The 27,207-nt window shown below is 40.1% G+C and overlaps 1 protein-coding gene across 1 annotated transcript in view; it reads left to right on the top strand.

The window, feature by feature from the left end:
• Nucleotides 1-27,207, top strand: part of ATP8A2 (ATPase phospholipid transporting 8A2) — a 603,997-nt gene that overhangs the window by 279,872 nt on the left and 296,918 nt on the right. The window contains exon 25 of the mRNA XM_045869211.2: nucleotides 254-426. Within this exon, the coding sequence (XP_045725167.1) occupies nucleotides 254-426 (173 nt within the window). The remainder of the gene's footprint in view (nucleotides 1-253; nucleotides 427-27,207) is intronic.

Here is a 27,207-nt window from a genome sequence, read left to right as displayed (position 1 = left end):
CAGAGTAGGTTACTGTAAATATCAAATGTAAATACCATTAAAGGGGATGTTTTCACCCATAAAACAGACCTAGCAGGCAGTTCAATGGAATTTTAATGTACATGTATATATACTCACATCAAACTCTGTATGTTTTACATTAGAATGGGCATGTCCTCACTTTAAGGAACTTTTGATTTTTTTCTTAAGTTCTGTTTTTGACATATTGAACACATAAATACATAACACCCCCCCCTCCCCCATCTTGTTTCAGGCAACAAGGGCAGCCATTACGCAGCACTGCACTGACCTTGGGAATCTGTTGGGCAAGGAGAATGACGTGGCCCTCATCATCGATGGCCACACCCTGAAGTATGCGCTCTCCTTTGAAGTCAGGAGAAGCTTCCTGGATTTGGCGCTCTCCTGTAAAGCGGTCATATGCTGCAGGTAGGCATGTGCAGGCTGTGCGTGGTTCACATTCCAACATGGCTATCTCCTGTGCTTTTATTAAAAAAGACAGTGCATAGAAATTATAGGGGTAAAGTTTCATTTAAAAAACAAGCAAAACAAAAATACTAGTTTAACTGTCCGTTCACAGATTTGGGGGAAAACAGTTAGTGGTTTTTACAGGTTTGTTTATTGTCTTCTGAGAAGATAAAAGAAGAACCAGAGCCTCTCTCCTGGGAGATTAACTAGAATAAGTTAGAAGAGCCCTATGTACGTGGGTCCTTGGTTCTGGATATTTGAGCTCAACTTCTAAGACCTGTGGGATATATAGTGGATATTTCTATTCAGTCAGTAAGGAGCTTTGGTTGGGTCCATGCTATACCAATTTTTGTGTTAGGATCTAACCAGATAACTTTGTTCATTTTTTTGTTTGTTTGTTTTTAATTCCAGCTACTTAACATACAATGTTATATTAGTTTCAGGTGAAGGACTCTGTTGTTTTTTCATGAAAGCTGGCAAGGTTTTTGAGGGTGGGCGTTGCTACATTCCACTGACTACTGGCCATGTGAGGTCCAGTTCTGATAGAGATTTGAGAGTCAGAATGATAAAGAAAATAAGCTACTAGAAAGATGAGCAGCACCACCATGATTGTGCAGCAAACAACTTGAAAGGTGAGAGGAGAGCTTCCCTTTTCTGAAAACACTGTGCGTAGGCAGTACCTGGTACATGGTTAAAGGCATAATCCATATCATTGGATTAATAATCTCATTTATGCTTGCTCTTATATTTTATGGTTACACAGTTTTTGTACATTGTTTTCTTGGGTATTTTGTCAGAAGTCAGTTATCAGGATGCTTTTAAATTCCTCACTGCATTAATCCTTTAAGAATCCCAGTTGGGGATTCGATCATGGTCGTCACATTGACAAGATGGTCTTGCTGTTTCTGCCTTACTAAAAGTCCCTAGTGAGATCATCTGCCAGTCCTCTCTACCCAGACCTCTCATGTTTGGGATGGCCAGTAAGTCTGGGAGAAAGCTATTAGGAAAATCTCTCCCTTGTCTCCGCAACCTTGCTCCCCACTCCCAGTGGTTCTTATCTGAGACCAAAGAGTTTGTTGCCATTCCCCCATGAATACACCTCCCTACTCAGAACCCTGAACTGTCTTCACATGATGATAGTTCTCTCTCATTTTATCCTGCTCTCTTGATCCCTTTCCGTAATTTGGAACAGATCATCAAAGGCCAAGGAGAACTGGGGTGGCGGCTGGTGGAGGCTCCATGGTAGTAGAGAATGTAGCTGTTGTGCTGTGGTTGTAGGATGTTCAAGGATCTCGGGGTGGTGGGGGAGGAAAAATTCAAATGTGTCTGAAACAATGAATGAGAACTTGGTGTTACCTCTAAGTCAGGAAACTTGGTGCAGCTGAAAGGGACCTGACATAGTGAGGAATGACCAGAGCATTTGGAAATGAAAGGCCATGCTTCCTGGTTTTATGATGATCTCCCATCCTTTTTTTTTTTTTAAACAACTTTATTGAGATATAATTCACATATCATATAATTCACCCATTTGGAGTGTATAGTTCAATGGCTTTTAGTATATTCAGAGAGTTTTGTAACCATCACCACAACCAATTTTAGAATATTTTAATCACCCCCAAAAGAAACCCTATTATCTATTATTAATCAATCCCCATCTTCCTTTACCCTCCCCTAACCTCCCTCAGTACTAAACAGCCACAAATCTGCTTTCTTATCTGTACAGATTTACCTATTAGGGACATTTCATATGAATGCAGTTATATAAGATGTGGTCTTTTTCTGATTTCCTTCACTCAGCATAATGTTTTCAAGGTTCATCCATGTTGTGGAATATATCAGTACCTCATTCCTTTTCCCAGCTGAATAATATTCAAATGGTATGGATATACCATTGCTAGTCATCCATCTTGGTTAGCATTTGGATTGTTTATACTTTTCGACCATTATGAGTAATGCTGCTGTGAGGATTCATGTACAAATTTTTGTATGGACATCTGCTTTCATTTCTTTTGGGTGTATACCGAGGAGTAGAAATGCTGGGTCAGCTGGTAAGTCTGTGTTTAATGTCTTGAAGAACTGTCAGACTGGTTTCCAAAGTGGCTACACCCTTTTATATTCCCACCAGCAGTTTGTGAGTGTTCTAGCTTGTCCGCATCCATCCATTGATTATTATCTTTTTCATTGTTTAGCCTAGTGGTTGTAAAGTGGTATCTCATAGTTTTGATTGCATTTCCCTGATGGTTAATGGTGTTGAACATCCTTTCATGTGCTTATTGGCCTTTTATATATATTCGTTTTTTAAAAAAGACTTTATTTACTTGAGAAAGAGCGTGCGCACGAGAGAGAGTGCGAGAGCGCACAGAGGGAGAGGGAGAAGCAGACTCCCCACTGAGCAAGGAGCCCGACTTAGGGCTCCATCCCAGAACCCTGAGATCATGACCTGAGCTGAAGGCAGATGCTTAACTGACTGAGCCACCCAGGTACCCCCATTTGTATATATTCTTTGGAGAAATGTCTGTTCAAGTCCATTTTTAAATGGGATTGTTTGTCTTTTTATTATTGAATTGTAAGTGTTCTTTATGTATGCTGGATACAAGTATCTTATCAGAAATATGGTTTACAAATATTTTCTCCCATTCTATTGGCTGTCTTTTCATCTTCTTGAAAGTACTGTTGACAGCACAAAAGATTTTAATTTTGATGAAGTCCAATGTATCTGTTTATTCTTTCATCCTGTGCTTTGGTGCCCTATCCAGTGGTTCCCTTTTTTAAGTAGCTGATACTATGCTTTCTTTCCTGGGTTCCATTTGGGTAGTTTAGCTCAGAGACATGCAAATGGCAATAAGGGGAGGAGTTGTGGTGAAATGCTCTTTTCTCGTAATTTCCTCTTTGTGTCTGTGTTATAACGCTGCTGAGTAGGTCCCTGATTTCTGTGAGGTCCTCAGCATTCAAGGTTGTGGGCCAGGACCAGGGCCAGAAGTCATGGTAAAGGAGTCCCTTTCCCTGCCAACTGTGAGTTGGTCAAGAGGCCATCAACCTGACTTGTTGGTGAACAGAAACAAGCAACAAGAAACAACATGGAAAAGTCTGGTAAACTGTAAATCAAAGCAAACGTGCTCTCACTTCATGGGTTTTTCAAAGGGAAATCCAAACGAGTCCGTTTGGATTCTCCGGGGAGAGCAGGAATGCCTTCAAGGCTTTACAGGAACATGTTCTTTGCTTGCCAGGTGCTTGATACTAAAGAAAAACATCTTTTTCCCCTTCTTTCTTTGGCTGCTTTCAGAGGGCTTTGTGTGTCACATAAAGCTGTACACTCAAAGGCTTCCCAGGAAGGAGTTCAAACTGGAATTGGCCCAGAAAGAGGAAATTTCAAATTAAATACTGTTACTGTCTACAGAATAGAAGCACTAATTGAAAAAAGGAATCTAGGATAGTGTACTACTTTACTGCTCCAGGAGACATTTCTTGGCTGGTCTCACACTCAAGATTTAAAAAAAAAAATCAACACATACCTTTTTTCTTTTTTTAATAAAAGCACTCATGTACTTCAGATGTTGCTTACTACTCACTGAGAATTTAAACCTAAGTTAAATTTAATGTGACTTCAAACATAAGGTTGACCTTAATTCTCACTTTTCATCTTTAAAATGCAATCATTGTAAAGTTTACCCTTTTCTCTAATAATAGAAGAAAATCATTTCTTTTGGAAAATGACTTAAGTGAAATCATGAAGCTCTGTTGGCCATCAATATTGATTCAGAGACTGGTGAATGTTTTATAAAAACTGATAAATACTTTCAAGCTAAAATGTTTTAGGCAGAAAATGGGGGAAATAATGTAAGAATTTGTTAAATATTTTGCTGACGTTAGACTCAAACAATTTAGCTAATTATATATTATTATACCCAAATATTTTCCATGTAGTTAAAATCCTAGAAAGGTCAGCAAAACAGGTACAGGTCTGTACTCTACTTGGCTTACTGCTGGAGCTGCCAGGGACAGCGCCACATTATTTGTTGAGGTATGAACTGATTGACCTGATAACATTTTTGTGGTAGGCTTGATATCTGTCCTGTATGTTCCTGGGTGTCATGGAATAGTGAATAAGAGTGTGTATTACAGTACTCCCCTCCTTTCTACTTTGCGTCTCATGTGGGCCTCAACTCCTTGAAAGCAGGGCTTCAGTGAAGCGAGCACATCCCCAGACTCCACTGACCTCCATCTTACCACATGCGACAGATTCTCAATTTCTTTCTTGATTGCTCCTCAGCAGCTGATGTCAGTGGCTCCCCCCACTGGATTCTCATCTATTTCTGTGACACTTCTTTTTCCTCCTACATATGTATCTTCCTTATGGGATCTTTTCAACAACCTTTGAAATATATTTCGAAGGTTTTGCCTTTGGCCTTATCATATTCCCACCCATATCTTCTCCCTGGTGCATTCCATTTATCTCCATGGCTTCATTCACCTTCTGCATTAGTGATTCTCAACTCTAGGTTTACACTGAATCATCTAGAGAACTTAAACAATTTGTTTTCTTCAAAAATTTAAATATGGGATTGTCATATGACCCAGCAATCCCACTGCTAGGTGTATAACCCACAGAATTAAAAACAGGTAATCAAACAAATACTTGCATGTTCATGTTCATAGCAGCACTATTCATAACAGCAAAAAGGCAGAAACAACCCAAGTGTCCATTAATGGATGAATGGATAAACAAAGTGTGGTATATCCATACAGTGGGATATTGTTTGGACACAAAGAGGAAAAAGCACAGACACACATGCTACAATATTGGATGGATGAAGCTCAGACACGTAGATAAAGAAGCTGTCACAAAAGATCACATGTTAAATTATTCCATTCATAAAATAATCAGAATAAGTAAATCCATACAGACAGAAGGCAGATTAGTGGTTTCCAGGGGCTAAGGGAGGAGGAATGGGGAGTGACTGTTTAATGGGTACAGGGTTTCTTTCTGGGATGATGGAAATGATTTGGAAGTAGATAAAGATGGTGGTTGCACAACATTGTGAATATACTAGATGCCACTGAGCTGATATACTTTAAAATGGCTAGTTTTATGTGATGTGGGGAGCCTGCTTCTCCCTCTCCCTCTGCCACTCCCCCTGCTTGTGCTCTCTCTTTCTCTCAAATAAATAAATGAAAAAGAATTTTTAAAGATTTTATTTATTTATTTATTTTTGTGAGAGAGAGAGTGAGTATGAGTTGGGGGCAGAGGCAGAGGGAGAAGCAGACTCCCCGCTGAGCAAGGAGCCTGATGCTGATGCGGGACTTAATCCTGACATGACCTGAGCTGAAGGCAGATGCTTAACCGACTGAGCCACCCAGGTATCCCATAAATAAAATCTTAAAAACAAAAAACAAAAAACAAGTGAGTAAACGAGTTCATCCATGTAAATGAAATGTTTGTTGAATGAACAAAATGAAAGGTTGAATGAAAGCTTCATTCATTTGAATGAAATCTTTGTGGAAAGAAACAAAAAAACCCTCTGATTCCCAGGACAATTAAATGAGCCACAGATCTGTAGCCCCACCTACATCTGAGACTTTTTCGCGCTGACATTCTTTTGACACCTTAAATTCAAAATGTATAAACTGAATTAGTCACAGTGCCCTCATCTGAGCACCTCCTCATTCCTTCTGGTCTTCTCCATTAGTTTCCTGTCTCAGATGATGGTACCATGCACCACACAGCTGCCAGAGCCTTTTGGTAGCATAATAAGCATGATTTTGTATTTAAGGAGCCTATAAGAGACTAAATCATATGAGTAAATTATTACATTGAGTCAGAAATTGCACTCTCTTAATTTGTTGATCCTTGGTAAATATTGTCTTTGTTTTTATAAATGAAGAAACAAAGGCCTCAGTAAAATTACATTGTCTCACCTAGTAATCAGTTTATCCTAGATAGGAGCAGTACCAGGCTGCAGCAGCTAATTTATAGTCACGTGTTTATTACTGTTAGTACTTGAGTTTTATATGAAGTTTTTGCTTTTAAATTATTTTCAAACTGTAGATTTTGGTTAAACCTGTTTAGCATCTAGGATCTGCCTTTCTCTAAGAATTCATGTAGAAAATGTGTAAACCATTTTTATGTTCAAGAAGGGGTTCTCTGTTCTCTCTTCCCTGTGTCCTTGGAACTACCATCTTTCATGTTTTCTCATTTTTCCTTTTTCTTTGAAGTTCTTTAGTTTTGTCAAAATGGAGATAAATTTTATAGGCACAGACTTGGGATGGCGGGGGCTGGAGGGGGCTGTCTTTGACCTCTTGAGAACGTTCAGAAATTTTAAAAGTTAACGTGTATTGTCAGGAAAAGAGTCATCAAAGAATCATCAGGGTTCCCCTTGTGAGGAAGTTGGTTGAGGGCCCTGCCACAGTTCCCTGCAAACACAGGTGATGCTCATTGTCTCCAGTGCCGCCATATTAGCAGACATGATTTATGGCTGTTTGTCTCTGGGCAGGAGATGGAATGGGAGGAAAACACCACAGCAGGGATTTCCACTGGATGTACAAATGAAGGGTTTCAGAAGACATCATTTATTTTCTTGGATGTGTTTTGACTTCTGTCTTTCAGGGCAGATTCAAAGATAAACATGTGTGAACCTACTGTAATATCATAGAAATACAGTCAAGCGAAGAAAACAGAATGGACACAATGAATGTTTCTAAAAACTTTTTGGGTTTATTTTTCTAACTTTAAGAGTGACTTATATGTCTTGTAGAAAAAATTAGAAAATTCAGATAAGCAAGAAGAAAGAAAACAGAATTCACAATCCCACCAACTAGAGTTCATGACTTAACAATTGGTATTTAAATCTAGATCTCTTTCAGTTAAAATACTTTTTATTGGAAATGGGTTAGCTTATTCACAATATGTGAAATGAAAAAGGGTATAAACCTTTAAAGAGGTTATAGGGGAGCCTGGGTATTTAAACCAGTTAAGCATCTGACTCTTGATTTCGGCTCAGATCATGATCTTAGGGCTAAGGTCATGGGATCAAGCCCCACATCAGGCTCCATGCTCAGCAGGGAATCTGCTTGAGATTCTCTCTCTCCCTCTGCCATCCCCTCCACTCGAGCTCACGCTCTTGCTTGCTCTCAAATAAATAAATCTTTTTTTTTTTTAAGATTTCATTTATTTATTTGACAGAGAGAGACAGAGCGAGAGAGGGAACATAAGCAGGGAGAGTGGGAGAGGGAGAAGCAGGCTTCCTGTGGAGCAGGGACCCCGATGCGGAGCTTGATCCCAGGACCCTGGGATCATGACCTGAGCTGAAGGCAGACGCTTAACAACTGAGCCACCCAGGCGCCTCTCAAATAAATAAATCTTGAAAAAAAAGGTTATAAAGTTTTAGTTTCTATGTCAAATAGCAATATAAAATGTTTTTAAAAAGCTTGCTAGTATTCTGTTATTTAAAAACACAATGATTAATCTATTCCTAGTTGTTGGATATTTGGGTTAACAGGTTATTTTTTTTACTATTATAAATATCACTGTAAAAAATGAGGTGGGGGAATCGAAGGGGGAGACAAACCATGAGAGACTATGGACTCTGAGAAACAAACTGAGGGTTCTAGAGGGGAGGGGGTGGGGGGATGGGCTAGCCCGGTGATGAGTATTGGGGAGGGCATGTATTGCATGGAGCACTGGGTGTTATCCACAAACAATGAATCATGGAACACTACATCAAAAACTAATGATGTAATGTATGGTGATTAACATAACATAATAAATTAAAAAATAAATATCACTGTAATAAGATTTTTATAGCTAAATCTTTGTAAAGACATTTGATGATTTCCATACAATAATGATGGATTCAAGAGCAAGCCACGTAGAAATTGGCAGAAGTGTTTGTACCCTTTACATAAGAAAGTGAAGTTACTTGATTTGGAGTGAGAGAGCTGTGGTCAGTAGCTCACTCCCTGCAGGGACAAATGTGTTCTCCTCCATTTAGTCAGCAAAGTCTGGGGTTTATTATCCTCACTAAGAAGGGGGAGCAGTTAAGAGATTACTTTGTGACAGGATACATATAGGAGTAGAATCTGAAAAGAAATCAGCACAGCATTTTTATACACTGACAGTATATCATTTCCATAGCTTGCTCACTCCTATACTCATTTTCTGGACTCTCTTAAGCTGGTGACTCACTTAGCCTGCATCCAAAAACCTGTACATCAGTTTTTTTTTTTTTTTTTTACTTTTAAAAAAAACTTTTTTATTGTTATGTTAATCACCATACATTACATCATTAGTTTTTGAGGTAGTGTTCCATGATTCATTGTTTGTGCATAACACCCAGTGCTCCATGCAGAACGTGCCCTATTTAATACCCATCACCAGGCTAACCCATCCTCCCACCCCCCTCCCCTCTAGAACCCTCAGTTTGTTTTTCAGAGTCCATCGTCTCTCATGGTTCGTCTACCCCTCCGATTTCCCCCCCTTCATTCTTCCCCTTCTACTATCTTCTTCTTCTTTTTTTTTTCTTAACTAATATTGCATTATTTGTTTCAGAGGTACAGATCTGTGATTTAACAGTCTTGCACAATTCACAGTGCTCACCATAGCGTATACCCTCCCCAGTGTCTATCACCCAGTCACCCCATCCCTCCCACCCCACCCCCACTCCAGCAACCCTCAGTTTGTTTCCTGAGATTAATAATTCCTCATATCAGTGAGGTCGTATGATACATGTCTTTCTCTGATTGACTTATTTCACTCAGCATAACACCCTCCAGTTCCATCCACATCGTTGCAAATGGCAAGATCTCATTCCTTTTGATGGCTGCATAATATTCCGTTGTATATATATACCACATCTTCTTTATCCCTTCATCTGTTGATGGACATCTTGGCTCTTTCCACAGTTTGGCTATTGTGGACATTGCTGTTATAAACATTGGGGTGCACGTACCCCTTCGGATCCCTACATTTGTATCTTTGGGGTAAATATCTAGTAGTGCAATTGCTGGATCGTATGGCTCTATTTTCAACTTTTTGACGAACCTCCATACAGTTTTCCAGAGTGGCTGCACCAGCTTGCATTCCCACCAACAGTGTAGGAGGGTTCCCCTTTCTCCGCATCCCCACCAACATCTGTTGTTTCCTGACTTGTTAATTTTAGCCATTCTGACTGGTGTGAGGTGGTATCTCATTGAGGTCAAAAACCTGTATATCAGTCTTACCTTCAGACAACTTAGGGTAGAAAAGAACTGGCTCTTCTGATTTGTTCTCCTCTCCAGCTTAGCTTTTTATATTAATGAGGGATGATGGATAATAAGAAATCTTAGAACATTATACATTTTGTGTGTGGTATCTTTCAGCCTGTGAACCACACACAAGAATGATATCAAAGCATAGTTCAGACACACTAATTAGAATTGTACCATCAATTGTGTTTTGGTTGGCTTCTGCATTGGTAAGGGGTCCAATCATACGCTTGCAAAAATAAAACTGTAGTTTCTTTCATGATGTGATTTCTCCGCATCATACATGTTTAGTTATAAGTCAGTTTCCTCTGTTGACGTTTCATTCCAGAGAACATTATTAACTTGTCGAGGTTGTAAACCTATCCTTGGGTTATTTGGATTACAGCTTAGCATGTTTGCCCATTTGTTGATTAAATGCAATTAAGGTAGAATTCAGTCTTAGAGTTTTCTTTCTTTTTTTTTTTTCGTTTAGCTCTAAAATGGATGCTATTATTTGAATGATTGCAGCAATTTTATTTGGTCCTAACTGGCCTTGTTTCTCTGCTAAAGGTGAACATGCTCAGAAGTAAAGGCTCCTCAGCATCGTGTTGAATAAAAACAGTATCCAAAAGCCCACAGTTTAAAAAATGTTTATCCATCCACAGGTTCGACCACTATTTATTCAGAATGAAAATTAGATTGATGTAGATTCTGTAGTGTGTAGAAATAGCTTACTCAATCATTGTATAGACTGGCATATTTAGAGACTTTGCAGTATTAATATAAAGTAGAACAAGGAATCTCTTTCTAAGTAATTCATTTTAGCTTAGAAAAAAACATTTTATTAAACTTTTTGGAATCAAAGCCAATTTTGATGATGACTTATGTTTAGACATGGAGGACTATTTTCATCTTAAATAACTCTTGCAGGGAATAATTTATACCAATCACTCTAGAATATCAATGCTTGACTATTAAGGATTTCTGATATTTTTGATTTTTCTCCAGTCTTTTAAAAGTTACAGATTGTCACTATTTATATATAACTCCTGCAGGTGAGAAATAGAAAAATAAATTAACCTGTCACCTTTGTTGCTTGTGTCACAAACTAGCAAAATACTTTGGCGGAGGATACCGTACATGTGATAAAATGTGGGCACATATTTTAGTGTAAGATTGAGAATATAGAAAGCTCTTCTTTAAGAAAATCCATTGTTAAGTAATCCAAGTTAAAAGCTAGCACTTGTGACATGTTAACAAGACAGAAATCTCTACCAGGGGCATTTCGTAATATGGTTTGATATATAATAATATGCTGTATAATTGGGAACACATCTCTTAGGAAATGTTTTTTTGGTTATAAAATTGGTGTTATCATACCACTTTTCTCCTGTAGTAGAGCTATCATTCTGTACAGTGCGGAGAAGTGGTTTCTGTGGTAGAAGTTCCCTTGGGTTGATAACCTTCACACTAGTGTGTGGTGGATACAGAAGCCCAGATACAAAATGGACAACAGAAGTAATGAGGCCCTTTCTCCTTGGAAGGCAGTAGTCTAGGAATTACGGTAATAGGGTCTGCGTGATCTCCCATCTATCCATTCAGCTGCTTTCAACACATTGGAACCCACATGAGATGCCAGAAGAGCTCATAGACACATCACTTTTCAAGTTTTTTTTCCTGTGCCTCTTCCTCTTCCTCTTTTCGTGAATGATTAATTCATCAGTGCATGTAATTTTTGACAATAGTGCTTGCCAAATGAAACAAGGTGATGTTAGGTCAAACTGGGGTCCAAAATTCTGAAGTAGAAGTTCATAATATTTGGCATCTTTCCTACTAGAAAAACAAACCATGGGGAAAAAAAAAGTCAAGAATAGAGCCTAACTAAACATATGGAATATGTCACGAATATTTATATCCCTAAGTCTTGCCTTGTGATAGTATTTGTATTTAAGGTACTTTTCTTTTTTCTGTGAAGTAGTTCAGAACGTGTTTCATTAATACAAGTGTCATGTTAACTTTCTTTTTTTTTTTTTAATTTATTTATTAGAGAGAGAGAGAGTGAGAGAGAGAGCGCAAGAGGGGGAAGGGTTAGAGGGAGAAGCAGACTCCCCGTCGAGCAGGGAGCCCGATGTGGGACTCGATCCCCGGACTCCGGGATCATGACCTGAGCCGAAGGCAGTCGCTTAACCAACTGAGCCACCCAGGCGCTCCTCATGTTAACTTTCATTAGGAAAAAAATTCACTTCTTCTGACAACATTGACACCTTTCTGATTGAGAGTATGCAAAGTAGCTCTTATGTTAATTGGTCCCAAAGAAAATTACGTTTTCCAGCTTCCTGTCTATACATCTGACACTTTCCCTCATTTAGTACCTGCTGAATTATCGATGCTTTCCCTTTCCTGATTTTGACAACCAGGATTCCCCCTATGACTTTAAAGACCATCGGGAATCCTCCACCCCGGAAGCTTTGCTGTCCTCCATTTTGAACAGGGAGCACCGGGATTATAGTTAGCAACTACACACAGACTGAAGCCTTCTCTGGTTTTTTTGTTTGTTTGTTTTTCCAGCTGTATTGAGCTAGAATTGGTATACAAAAAATTGCATATAATTAACATATACAATTTGAGTTTGAACGTATATATATACTCTTGTTACCATCACTACAATCCAGGTAATGACATAGCCATCACCCCCAAAAGTTCCCTTGTGTCCCTTTGATTTGGGTAGTGTTTTGCATTTTTGTTTTTGGGTTTTGTTTTGTTTTGTGTTTGGATGCGGTAAGAACACTCAGCATGAGATCCACCCTCTTAACTTTTTAAGGGCACAGCACTCTAGTATCAACAGTAGGCACTGCATTGCACAGCAGATCTCTGGAACTTACTCTGGTGTCACTGTACATTTCTACCCATTGAGCAGCAGCTCCCCAGTTCCCCTCCCCCCTGCCCTTCCCCTCCCACCATTTGTCTACTTCTATTCCTTCAGCCATATAAATGGAATCATGCAATATTTGTCTTCCCATGACTGACTTATTTCACTCAGCATAATGTCTTCCAGGTCCATCCATGCTGTCACAATGGTAGGAGGGCTGCTGTGCTTGAAATGTCTCTGATTCAGCTTCTCACTTGTTTAACTTTAAAGAGAAAACAAATGACAAGAGAGGAATGCTTCCATCTTTTGTTTCTCTGAATCTTTAAATTTTATATTTAGCCCCATTTAGGGCAACAGGTAAATTGTCAACAGCAAGAGATATGTCAGATTGATGGAGTCAACTGAAGTTACCAAATTTTGGAAGCTGGGCTTGATTTTAGTTTTATGGTTGGCGATTCCTGAGCTTTATTACCACTGTCATCAGCACGGCTTTGCTGGGTCAGCAGAGACTAAGAGCTTCTGCTGAAAGATGTGGTTTCTGTTGTTTCTTGTTAATCAGCTAACTGAGCTCCGTCGCAGTTCCGGGGCTGAACAGGCTTCAGTGGCTTCGTCCCTGATAGGCCAGCAAATGAGAAGAGGCAAGCAGACGGATGGACAAACAGACAGCTACCCCCTCCCCCACTGTTCCATCAAAATCTTGACACCTGGGTCACTTGAGAAACACAGAGCCAGCAGTTTTCTCCCGCTAAGCAAGTATTCATAGCAGTGTCCTTTCACCACTTGGACATAGCAGTCTTTAAAGACCAGAGTAAATATACCAGCTTAAGATAATCCTTCTCAAATATACAAGTGCCAACTTAAAACCATCTGTCAATTATTTGTGCATTTTTTTCCTTACTTTTATTTGTTTTAGTGGATAGGTGTTGTTTGAAAATATTGGAGCTTGGGAAATTAGCAGGCCTCTGTTATCACAGTATTTTGCCAGTTCACAGATAACTGAAAACCTTCGTGTTTTCTCTTTGTAAAATCATGATGAATATACATTGAATTTTTTTTCTCAAAAGGAAAATAACAACAGGGATCCATGCTTACTTGTAGATAATTTGAGTATCTGAATATAGGGATATGTTCAGTGTTTTTTCAGACTCTTTGCTCACATCAAACTATGAATTTTGAATGATCAAATCTGGGAACAAATATAAGATTAACATAGAAGGTAGTGAAGCCTTTTTTAAAAATGGAAAACAAATAAGTGCTGAGTGATGTTCATTTACTTAAACAACACTTGGGATCTGAATTTATATTGCTATGTGGCTGTAATTGTATGTTAACACATGTAAGTATAAACATGGCTACTTAAAGAATAATAAATGATGGATGCTTTAGTGCTAATACCAACATCTCATCAAGTCTGAAAATATTTATAATCAGGGAAGTGAAAGAAATAAGGTACAGGTTTGCTGTGGTTCTGCTTGTGTTTCCTTTGTTGGAATACTGCTGCAAAGAGTCTCGGGTGTGAGTCCATTGTTGGGTATCTTGCCTTTCTCCATTTATGCTCAAGACTGTCTCAAGTCAAAGATTTCTTCAGATTAAGCATTGAGTGTGTTTAGATAAATTGTGGAGAAAAAGAGGACTTTTCCCACATCTTCCAGGCCTAATTTAAGATCTATTTTGATGTATTGGATCCTGTTATTTGGGGAAATAAGTTGGTTTCAGGGTGATGGCCCAGGTAACTGCATCGCCCCCAATCAGCTCGCTGGCCTGCCCAGGCTCCACACTGTGGCCCGACCGAGGATGTGTCTACTGATGAAGATGGATGAGTAAACGCAAATAGCACAACCTCTGCCTGCCAAGTGGACTCAGTGGGGGCGGGGCGGGCAGCCTGTAAAGGACAAATGGTAGCACAGATCACAGTATGAGGTGCTGTAAAAGTCAAATCTAGGAAGACAAGGGGGCATCATTAGCTCAAGGGCTGGGTATCTGGTGGGAAATACTGATGATGTTGGTGCTAACACTCAAGTTGTCACTGTGTCCAGACTGTCTGGAAGCATTTAACATCTACCTTGGAGCATCCTTAAAGCAGTCCCGCAGAGAGGAGACTTAGGATCCTTACCTTATAGCTTGGAGAGCACAGACACAGGGGGCTGAGCACCTTACCCTGAATCCCATAGCTATAACCAGTCGGTCCGAGGTTGAACCCTGACAACCTAACTCCAGAGTCGATGCTGGAAAACTACTCTAAAGATGATGGTGAGGAGCTGAAGTGTTTTGTGCAGACAAGCAGAGCTCGCATGTGTTTAGGGAAGACAACAATACGAAGGTCAATGGAGACTGTGTATGCGAGGCAGGAGGCCCTTTCAATTCTTCAACTTTACGATAGTGGGGACCTCAAACAGGGTGGTGGTAGCCTGTGTCTCTGACACAAAGTAGACATTCAACCAAATGTGGGACTGAATTTCCAGATTTTCTGGAAGGGACTGTGATCCATATTAACAGTCATTAAGGAATTAGAATCAGTAACTCCTAGTGAGCGAGTGAATGTAGTTGGGGCTGGAAGGACGGGGAAACGTTAAGACCTGCTGTAAGACAGGCCACATTAGAGGGGATACCAGAGGAGGAATTGATTTCCAGCATTTCAAGGTGCTGTATAATCTCCAGCAGCTGTCGAGGGTTCAGGTCTAGTGCAGGTGGGTGTTCGCCGAGTCCAGATTCCCGCAGTGACAGTCTGTTGATCTGTCCAAAGCTATAGAAAATGCCTTCTTGGCTATTTGCTTTCTAGCCAGCATTTATGGAATGACCATTCCATGATCAGTCACTATAGTTTGTGCTGCCACGGGGGGAAAATGAGAAAGAGTCAGAGATACTTACCTTTTGGCCTCCCTTAGCTTATGGTTCTTGTGGAAGAAAGTAATATGCCTTTAGAAAATACATAAAACCACACATGCGGAAGACAAGAACTGATTGAAAGTTACATACTATAAAGCTGTAAGTTCCAGTATTTATTATTGGAATTTGTCTTATCAGGGGACATTTTCCAATGAAGGCGAGCTCTCTTTGCCTTTTGCAGATGGTGATAGAACTTTTCAAACATGGGACGAGGCAAACCCTTGCCTCATAGATGAACCAGGCTTTGAGAAGGGCAAGACTTTAGAAGGAATGTAACTATCACAATTGCAGCAATCTAGGAGACTGGATAACATGTCCTTTTGGGACACTAGACAAAGCGGTTATCTTCATTCATAGAACACATTTGTTACCCCCCTTTTTCTAAACCACAAAAGGAAAATGTGAATGTTTTGTAGTTGATTTTGAGGAAGCACTTCCTTTCCATGTTAATTTTCATGAGGTATGAAATAGTACCTACAAGCAGCCACTCAAAATACATGCTCTCCTCTGTCAACTTATTTTGCTTCAGTAGGATGTATAGACTAGGCTGCTGTTTAATATTAGGTTTCTGAGCCAGGGTTTTGTGAGTAGTTCCCCCATGAGAACAAGATTTTTGAACTCCTCTTGGTTTGGACAGACCATGTAGGTCTTCACCTTCAGCGTGTTGAGATGATCTTCATTGGTTAAGTGCTGTGGCCTCTAGGACTCCAGAGCCCGGAGGACTACTGGCCTTGTAGGAAATCCCTCTTTCTAGGGACACACTCAGAACAGGAAAAAAAAAAAAAATGTTGAGGAAGGTGAAGGTTTCTGCATTAACTCAGTCCCTCGGTCAAGGTGACTGAGAGGCGGGGCTTTGGGTGAGGTCAGACTTGCTTGAGTAGTAAATCCACTCGGGTAGGATCCATATGCTACCCGTAGCAAGGCCAATCCTGTTGGTTTGCTAAAGCTCTGAGGACTCAAAGGGTCTAGATGATACTGAAAGAAAGGATGTAAGTGACTCCCTTAGTGTTTGCCCAAGACAAAAAACACAGTGAAAGCAAACCTGATACAAAGTGCTATAGACTTAATTGTGTCCTTCCCAAATTTATATGAAGTCCTAACCCCCAATGTAGCTGTATTTAAAAATAGAGCCTTTAAGAAGGTAATTAAAGTAAAATGAGGTCTTAATGATGGGGTCCTGATCCTATAGGATCAGTGTGTCCTTATAATAAAAAACACCAGAGAGCTCTCTGCCATGTGAATACACAGTAAGAAGGCAGCCATCTATAAACCAAAAAGGAGAAACCAGAAACCAAATTGACCAGCATCTTGGTCTTGGACCTCCAGCCTCCAGAGCTGAGAAAATAAATTTCTCTTATTTAAGCCCCCCAGGCTGTGCTACTTTGTTATGCCTGCCTGAGCTGACTAATACACAAGCTTAGGTTTGTTTCTACATTGCCCAAGCTAATTAATAAAATCCTCACTTCTTTTTAATCAGCTGGAATTGTCTTAATGAATACTGAGTTTGGAATCTGAAAGGATTGGAAAGGGGGGCAGCGAGTGACAGGTGGGAAGAATCGCATGAGTAGGAGATGATGGGCTTAAGACTATTTCCTCGCAAAATAAGCCTGGGAATGCTCTGTATTTAAAATTATGCCCTTCCCACAAAGGATGAGTCATTTTACATGGTAAAAGCAAAAGTAAGGAATATCTTCGTGGAGCTAAAAATGTAATATTGTATTGAGTTTACTGCACCAGTCTTCCTTTAAAACTATCATAGAATTAGCCTCATTTTGTTTTAAGGTAAGTTTAGCAACTTAATCCCTAAAAATATAGACGATGACCATTGTACAGAATTCCCTTTTTCCAGAACGATGTCTACCTCTCTTTCATTAACTTCCCAGCCTTGTTCATTGCATATTTCAGTTTCGATGTAAGTTTTAAAAAGCAGACATTGCTTCTTTTTTCAACTTGAAAGGCATTTTTACAATTACGTGTAACAAATTTCATCATTCTCACTAAGTCTGTTGCTTCAGATAGGACGAAGAGGCAAGTTTTATTGGCTTAGAAATGTTTACCAGTGTTCATGCATTGTGCTGTTTAAGCGTGTCTTTATGTGTGAAAGGAGAGTGATTTAGAACACATTCATATTAACCCACTGCTGAAAATCCTGAATTTAACCAGTATTACTGTGAGGGCTACAGCTCTCATGTAGATATTCTGTAGAAAAAATTAAAGGTCCTCATTGCCCTAAATGGAGATTCTCAGTCACAATTCTAGAAAAGCCCAACCTGAACCTAGTAGCTGTTGGCGATTTGTAAATTTTCCTGTTTAGACCTTGGTGCTTTCTCTGCTGCTATCCCAGCAAATTGCAAAGTCTCCTAAGGATTATTTCCAATGTAGGTCACATCGTGTTTCTTGAAATGAAAATCAAAATGAAATCTGCATATATGCTGAATGAATTAAAGGTATGTGTGACAAAAATGTTTCCTGTCAGATACTTCCGTGAGCTCCTGGTTTGTCCTGGGGATATAGTTATACCGTGGGGGATGAGATCAGCATAGCCCCCATCTCTGTGGCACTCACGGTCTAGAGGAAGAAGGGCTGGACAGTAAAAGCTGTGCGGATTGTACAATTCTGAATTTATTACTTTGTCTCTTGTATTTCAGTATAGAGACGCTTTAGATCTTAGGTAGATTGAATTCTTTTTTTTTTTTTTTATTTGACACACAGAGAGATAGAGAGAGAGCACAAGTAGGCAGAGCAGCAGGCAGAGGGAGAGGGAGAAGCAGACTTTCTGCTGAGCGGGGAGCCCAATGCGGGGCTCAATCCCAGGACCCTGGGATCATGACCTGAGCCGAAGGCAGACGCTTAACGACTGAGTCCCTGGAAGATTGAATTCTTAAATACCCCAGCTTCTCTAATGCTGTAGGCCAACGTAGACCCGGTGGCTACCCTTAATGATCAGCTTTGATTGGCCCAAAGTGTGGTGAAAAGAAAAGCTATCTGCTCCTGCTAAAACAAAAACAAACAAAAACCTTCCAGAGGCTTCTCATCTCTGAGAATAAAAGGCCTCAATGGGATACTGCTTCCTCCTTGCTTACCATGGCCCAGCCACATTGGACTCCTTTCTGTCCATCTGCAATCTGAGCAGGCTGCTGGCTCAGGACCGTTACGGGCTCTGTTCTCTTTGCTTGTAAAGCCCTCACCCCAGATGCCACATGGCAAACACACTCCCTTGACTCAGGTGTCCACCCAAATACTGGCTTTTCTGTGAGGGTGTTCTTGAATACCTGGCTAAATTAGTGCCCTTCCCTCTTTCCTTAGCTTTATTTTGCTAGATAGCATTTATTGCTACCTGACTTTAATTATCGATACTCTCTCTCCACCCAATAGAATGTAAGTTCCCTTAAAGCAGGGATTTTTTTAATTTTTTTTTGGTCTTTTGCCCTCTGCTCCATCCACAGCTCCTGAAACGATGCCCAGCACATAGTGAGTGCCCAGTAAATATTTTTGAATGAATGAACAGTGTGATACCCTCCCTAAACCTTTATTTTCTGGGAGGCAGCCGACTCCCTCCTCCTGACAGTTGCTGAAGTGACATTGAGAGCACTGATAATGTAACAATGAAAAGAAAATATTTACGGTGTCAGAGTCAACTCTCTTCTCCTTCCATTAGTTTTCCAATTCAGGGGTGCCTGCTTAGCTGGTCCACCTATGTGAGTATAGAAAAAAGATGTCAACATAAGAGAATGTAAAAGCCCTTGGAGAAAACAAAGAGCCTTTTGTATCTGAATTAGCATGTAGTTCTGAGTTCAGCATGCTCATAGGATCTCCACTTGGGCACTAGAAATAGAAAAAAAAAGGATTGACTGGACATGTGAATAAATGCTTCTTTGAAAATTACATACCTTATTTTTCCCTTCCTCATGTTCATGTCACCACTTAAGGGCAAAGTTGGCTTCATTGACAGCTGGTACCACTGACTGCTACCATAAAATTGGTTCGTTAGGCTAAAGTTTATTGAGCAGCTATTAGGTGCCTGCACTGTTGAGAAAAGTGAGGCAAGATGAGGCTGGAGAAGCAAATTGGGGCACAGTCACATGGATCTGTCAATCATGTTGGGATTTGTACTTGATCCTCAGCACAATGTGCAACCTTGAAAATTTTTAACTAAGGAATGATGTCAGATATGGGTTTTGTTTGTTTTTTTTTTGATGTTGTTGTTTTTGTTTTTAGAGCAGGAGTGGGGAAGGGGCAGAGGGACATCCAAAGAGAAAATCTTAAGCAGGCTCCATGCCCAGCACTGAGCCCAGTGTGGGGCTCAATCTCACCACCCTGAGATCATGACCTGAGCCGAAATCAAGAGTTGGACACTTAACTGCCTGAGCCACCCAGGTGCTCTGATATGTACTTTTAAATAACCGCTTTACTAAGATATAATTCACATTCAGTACAGTTCACACATTTGAAGCATACGATTTAATCCTTTTGGAATATTCAGAATTGTGCAGCTATCACCAGGGTCCATTTTAAAACATTTTCACCACCCCCAAAATTTTCATCACCTGTTCATCACTCTCAATTCCCCTCCACCCTTAGCCTTACGTAACTGCTAGTCTACTTTCCGTCTCTATATATTTGCCTATTCTGGACGTTCCATATAAATGGAATTATATAATATGTGATCTTTTGTGACTGGCTGCTAACACTAAGCATAATGTTTTCAAGGGTCATCCGTGCTGTGGCATTTTACTTCTTAGGATGGATATATCACATGTTGTTTATCCATTCATTAGTTGGTGGACATTTGGGTTATGTTATGAATAATGCTTCTGTGGACATTGATCTACAAGTTTTTGTACGAATGTATGTTTCCAGGAGTCTTGAGTATATACCTATGAGTAGAATTGCTGGGTCATATGGTATATCTGTTTTCTAAAAATAAAGGAACTTCCAGATTGTTTTCTCAGGTGACTATATCATTTTATATTCCCACTAGCAATGTATGAGACTTCAGTTTCACCACATCTTTGCCAAAATTGTTATCAGGCTTTTTTATTATAGCCATCCTAGTAGATGTGAGGTGGTATCTCATTGTGGTTTTGCTTTGTATTTCCATGATGATGAGGGATGTTGAACATCTTTTCATGTGCTTACTGGCCATTTGTATGTCTTCCTTGAGAAATATCTATTTCAATCCTTTGCCCACTTTTAAATTGGGTTGTCTTTTTATTATTGAGTTGTAAGTATATATAGTCTGGATACAAGTATCTTATGAGATAGATGATTTGCAAATATTTTCTACCATTCTGTATGTTGTCTTTTCACTTTCTGGATGGCATTGTTTGCAGCATAAACATTTATAAATTTGATGAAGCCCAATTGTTCAACTTTATCTCTTGTCACGAATGCTTTTGGTCATGTCTGAGAAGGTATGGCCTGATCCAAGGTCATGAATATTTACACCTATGTTGTCTAGTAAGAGCTACAGTTTAGCTGTTACATTTAAGTCTTTGATCCATTTGAGTTCATTTTTGTATATGGTGTGAGGTAAGGTCCAGTTTCTTTCTTTCTCACGTGGCTATCCAGTTCTTCCAGCACCACATGTTGGACAGACTGTTCCCCACTGAATGGTCGGGGCCAGATTTCTACTTTTAGAAGTGCACTCAAAATGGTGGCAGTGTGGTTTAAAGGAGGGGTAAGAGTAGAGGAAGGGAGATCAACTGGACAAGTACTTGTTTAGCTCTTATCCTGTGTTAAACATTCTTTCAAGGCACTGGAACTGTGGTGATAAACAAGGTGGTCAGATGTAGCCAGCCTGTGCTAGTACTGAGGACAAGGATGCAAATCTAACAGGAAGAAGACTAAAGCAAATGAGATGATGATAAATTGTGAAAGAAGAAACAGGGATGTTGGGCGCCTGGGTGGCTCAGTTGGTTAAGCGACTGCCTTCGGCTCAGGTCATGATCCCGGAGTCCCTGGATCGAGTCCCGCATCGGGCTCCCTGCTCTGCAGGGAGTCTGCTTCTCCCTCTGACCCTCCCCCCTCTCATGTGCTCTCTCTCTCAAATAAATAAATAAATAATCTTAAAAAAAAAAAAAAAAGAGTCAAAAAAAAAAAAAAGAAACAGGGATGTTGTACACACAAATTATGTGGCTATTGAATTCACAAAGTGTGAATTTCTTGTTTGTTTTTTTCCTGTTAGTTTCAGATGTGTCAGAACACTTGGGTTGAACATGCCAAGTCATGCAAGTTGGGTAGAATGGAGCTGGGTGAATAGTCTCCTGTGGAAAGAAAGATGTCTTTAGTGTGATTGCGCCCTGCATGCTACTTTCCCCTCTGAGTTTTACTTAATGTGTGTATCCAACTGCTGGCGGCATTGCCAGACTGACGGACTGAAAGAGTGACCACTCTTTTCATTCATTCATTCATCTATATTAGATCAGGGTAGCTGGGATTAAGGAGGTGAAGAGAAACAAACACATCTGAGGAAGGTCTAGATGTAAATGGAGAGGACTTTGTAATCAAGTCTGGAAGATAAGAGTGAAGAAGAGGGAATTGTCAAGAATGGTATCAGGGATTCAGTATTTTCATGGTGAGGATAGCTACTGAATGCTGAGAATGGACTGGCTATTAAGCACTTTCCAGGCATTGTTTCATGTGGTGCTCAAAAAACCCTTCCAAGGTAGGTACCTACCACTACCACCGGAAGACAAAACCAAGGTTTAGGGAAATAAAGTCACTTGCCTGGGATCACAAAACTATGAAACTTGATAAATAATGGTGCCTTTTACTACTATCGTGTACTCTTACTTTGTCGAGCTCTTTTCAAAAAGTATCTGAAGATTGGAATGAAAAAATATATAATAGTCCTAATTAAATATTTAACAAAGAAAATTCCGAGGGAAAACTGATCAAAGAACTTAAATTTCCCATAATCTCACTGACCCTATACATGAATGACTATCTTTCGGTGGATATACTTTTTGAGAGAGAAACCCTAATCTGAACACTACTCTTTGTATAACTGATCCTAGTCTTGTAGCATGTACTCGATGGACAGGTCCTTACTGTGTGGCGAGTGCCTGATACACACAAGTTGGATTTAAGAATTGAGCTTAACCTTGCTTATCTTTGGCATTTTAATTCCTTTCTCTTAGTACATGGTGTATGTTTTTTATTATAGTGCTTAAAAGTCCAGGGTAACGAGAAAAAGGAGACAGTATCGTTGGTAATACCTGGGTTTGGGTGCGATAGACAACAGGAGGACTCTGGGGCGTGGTGCATGCTGCCTATTTGTAAATTTTGTCACATGTGTCCCATCACTTTACTCCCTTGAAGTTGGAACTAGTTAGGTCATTGGATTTTAATTTCTGTGGTGTTGTGCTATTTTTTAGAGCAGGATAATGACATTAGGAAAGTTGGATCGAGATCACTCTTTTATCATAATAATGAAAGACAGCATCTATTTTAAAACTAACATTTGTGTAATGCCTTGAGTTGGAGTTAGTCTCAAATTATAAAATGTATTAAGAAACATTTTAATATCTCTGAGACTAGGGTCAGAAAAATTATAAATGACTAGACATATAAATAAGAGTCTTTCCTTTACAATTTTTTAAACTTTTGTTTCTTCTTTATTGACCTATTATTCTGAATCTTGTGGTTCTTATCTGTTTATCACTTTTTTTAAAAGATTTTATTTGACAGAGAGAGACACAGTGAGAGAGGGAACACAAGCAGGGGGAGGGGGAGAGGGAGAAGCAGGCTTCCCGCGGAGCAGGGAGCCTGATGTGGGGCTCGATCCCAGGACCCTGGGATCATGACCTGAGCTGAAGGCAGATGCTTAACAACTGAGCCACCCAGTCGCCCCTGTTTATCACTTTTGTGGTTATGGATGCCAGCTGGTACACAAAACTGAGAGCCTATATGTTGTTATTTTTATGCCAATCTGTTATGTCCAGAATATGGATTTTTCTTTGCCCAATGAGCTACAAAAATCGATATGTACTAAGAAAGAGAGAGAGATACTGCTAAAAGTCCAGCAACCATTTAGGAAACATTTGCCAAGAACACCAATACATAGGCTCAGCCTCCTGAGACAATATGAATCAGAAAAAGAAAACTAGGTTTGGTTTTGTTTTTTAAAGCCAAGAATAACAATGAAAGATTAAAACACCAGCAAATTGGTTTAAATTGACTTTCTGAAAGTTGTTTAGAAGTAAAGGCTTGCAAATATGTACCATTTTATCTAGTGACAAATGAAATTTGGGATTGTTTTTTCTGTTTTAACTCGCTTTTGGCATTGGTTAGAACTCACGGAATGAATGAATGAATGAACAAATGAACAAATGAACAGAAGGACAAAGTTGGTGCAAAATGGCAGTGGGACTCCAAGGGAATGGGCCATCATGCACATAAAACATACGTGCCTGCACATGAATGCCCAGTGACATTTTCTGTATATTGCAGGGTTTTAAAAGACTTTCACCGGGCGCCTGGGTGGCTCAGTTGGTTAAGCGACTGCCTTCGGCTCAGGTCATGATCCTGGAGTCCCGGGATCGAGTCCCGCATCGGGCTCCCTGCTCGGCGGGGAGTCTGCTTCTCCCTCTGACCCTCCTCCCTCTCATTCTCTCTGTCTCAAATAAATAAATAAAATCTTTAAAAAAATAAAATAAAATAAAATAAAATAAAAGACTTTCACCTTGTTCTGCCTTTTTGAATTTGAACTTGTGTGTAAAGCTCAGAGGTCAGTTTCTGTGAATGCTTTTCAGCCTGGACTTCCTCAGCTAAGCACTTATTTTGTGAATCCAATTCAGTGCCAGAGAAAGGCTTCATAATTTGGCTCTAAGCTTTAATTTTGAATGTCTTCCCATTTCATTTCTTCCAAAAGAAAGCAGTTCTGCAACATCACACCCCTGTGCTGGTTGGACACACAACCTTCAGAGATGGCCACAAACATTTTAATTAGTCCATTCACGCAGGAGAAGGAAAATCAGATTAACTGGGTTTTTTTGTTTGGTTGGTTTTGGTTTTGGTTTTTGTTTTTTTTGTTTTTTTTTTTTTGGCATGATTGACTTTCTCAAACCCAGGGAGTGGGTTTTCCTAGGGGACCCCGGCCTGCCTGGATCTATGTGGACAGTCAGTGAAAGGAACTGGCCAAGCAGCTCTGAGGGTGAGATGGACATTGTCTCTTCAGTTGGAAAAAAACTGATAGGTTACATAGGTAGAGACGGACAGATAATTCCTGGGAAAGCATTCCAGGAACATCTACCACCTCACTGATTTTAGCTGTTGTAATTTTAAGATGTTGCTGACAACAGGCTCATTTTCCCTGTACCCCCATGTGAGTCCTCAGTGTTTTGTGTTTCTCCTTCTTCTCATCCCCCTTAACAATTCCTGATTAGCAGTTCTTGATTCTTGTTAATTTTTTCCTTTTAAATCTAACTTTTCTTCTCTATTCATTCAGACTTCAGCAAACTGTGCCACGGCCTCCCCTCAGAAGCGTATGTACCTTCTCTTATGAAATCCTCATCCTAACCCTGTGGAGTCCCAGGGCTGACCCTGATCCTGGAGCTGGGAGCAGAAGCTCAGCTCTGACTTCTGTACCAAACAATTCAGCCTTGTAGGCACATCGTTCAGTGGGTATATTTACAGATACGTACAACCATCATTACAGCCAATTTGCAAACATTTTCAAACCCTCAAAAAGAAATCCTGTATACTTGAAACCCCAGCTCCCTGCCTAAGCAGCCACTAGTCTACTCTCTGTCCCTCTAGATTTGCTTGGTCTAGACATTACGTGTAGACAAAATCGTACAACATGAGGTCTTTTGTGACTGGCTCCACTCACCTAGAATGCTTCCAAGGTTTATCATGTCAGAGCACATATCACTGTGTACTTTGTATGGTGCAGTCATATTGCATTGGATGGATACACCCCGTTTTGTTTATCCATTCGTCGGTGGATGGATATTTGAGCTGCTTCCATGTTTTTGGCTATGACGGATAATGCCGCTATCCATATACAAGCTCTTATGTGGATATCTGTTGTCGCTTCCCTGGGATTGTACTGGTGGGGTCTCTGTGTGCTAACCTCTTCGAGCCCCTGTCAGAATGCTTTCCACAGTGGCCGTGCCATTTGACATCCCTGCCAGCCGTGTGCTTCCATTTTGACTTTGTCGCTACAGCAACCCAGTGGCCATGAGCGGTGCGGCCCTGTGGGGGCCATGGGCTCCTAACCCCCGGCAGTGCTCACGTCCCCTTCCTCCTCGATGGTCACGGGAGTCCCTTTTGCCTCCCAGCACTCCAGCACTCCCAGAGCCTTACTAAAGTACCATTTGGTCCTAAAAGCTTCCCGGACCAGGGTGCTGTCTGCGTTTCCTTGGGGTTGCAAACACACCATTGTTGACCTCAGCCTTGCATTCCACTCTTCTTTTAGGCCTAGTGGAGACTGTCTAACTAATAGGCTGGTGTATTTATTATAACCTGCTGGTGCTAAGTATGTTCATACTTCTAAACCTTTGTTCCTGTAATTCCTCTTCTCTTCCATGAGACCCTCTCTGCCTCTGCCAGATGGAATGGATTTCTTCCAGGTCCCTTCAGCATTTATTATTACCAACATACATGTGGCACTAATTTATTGCTTGGCATTTGTTAACTATTTGGGCTTTTGTGCATACCAAAAATGCATATCACATACAACAGCCACAATAAATGCCACTATTTCACTCCCTGGTTGAGAAACCAAACCGTTGAAGACTCCTCTCTACCTGGGATCATCTCACCTCTTCTATCCCACGGAGGTGATTACTCTCATTAATTTTGTTTGGTCTTTCGCTTGTTTTCTTTCGTAGTTTCTACCCATCTGTGATTCATATTGTTTTCCTATACATGTATTTGAATATAGAGCAAATGGAAGTGTCCTGCGATATTGTTTAGTTTGTTCAAGGCTGTTTAAATTTAATCCATGTTAATTCATGTGGCCTTAGTGTGTTCATTCTCACTGCTCCATGAAGTTCCATTGTATGAATATTACCACAACTTATTTTATTATTCTCATGTCAATAGGCATTTGGCTTGTGGCCAGATTTTTACTACTACCCACAACGTGGCTGAGAAAATAGTAAATGTCTACTTGTGCACGTGTGCAAATATTTTTCTAGGGTGTAATACTTGGGAGTAGAATTGCTTGGTACTGGGAAATGTGCATTTTCAACTTCACTAAATGATGCAAAATTATATTCTTATGTGAATTGCTAGCAGTTTATAAAAGTCTTCCCTGATCTACATCTTGACCAAGACCTGTATTTTTAAGGTATTTTAATCTTACCAATCTTGCAAGTGTGAAATGGCTTATCTCCTTGTTTCATTTTTATAGTTTCTCACTTGCTAATGAGAGGACTTTATTGTTAATCATGCTTTTTTGCCTTAGTCTCATATTTGAATTAATTTGGCTATGATGAGTTTCTTTTAGTTAACATTGGCCTAGTGTATCTTCTTTTTACTTTTGGCTTTTCTGTATTCTTTTTAAACATCATCTAGCTGGGTTTTGTTAGTTTTTTGTTTCTAACCTCCAGCTGGAGGGTCTGTGTAGCTCGAGAATTTTGTCCCATTTCCACAGAGGCTGTGGTGATTGATTGTTGTTTGGGGTTCATGAATAATGGGAGAAATGAGTTTGCATGTGGCCATTGTACAAGGCAGCATTCCAAGATGGCCCCAGGATTCTCCACCCTCTGGTGGACACCAGTGCATAATTCCCAAGACTGGGAATTATAATGGTTTTA

The sequence above is a fragment of the Mirounga angustirostris genome, unplaced genomic scaffold (assembly GCF_029215605.1).
Source record: "Mirounga angustirostris isolate CCGP_5_RB_7025 unplaced genomic scaffold, mMirAng1.0.hap1 SCAF_3, whole genome shotgun sequence".
In the NCBI taxonomy this organism is placed as follows: domain Eukaryota; kingdom Metazoa; phylum Chordata; class Mammalia; order Carnivora; family Phocidae; genus Mirounga; species Mirounga angustirostris.
This window is presented reverse-complemented; position numbering and strand designations above follow the sequence as displayed.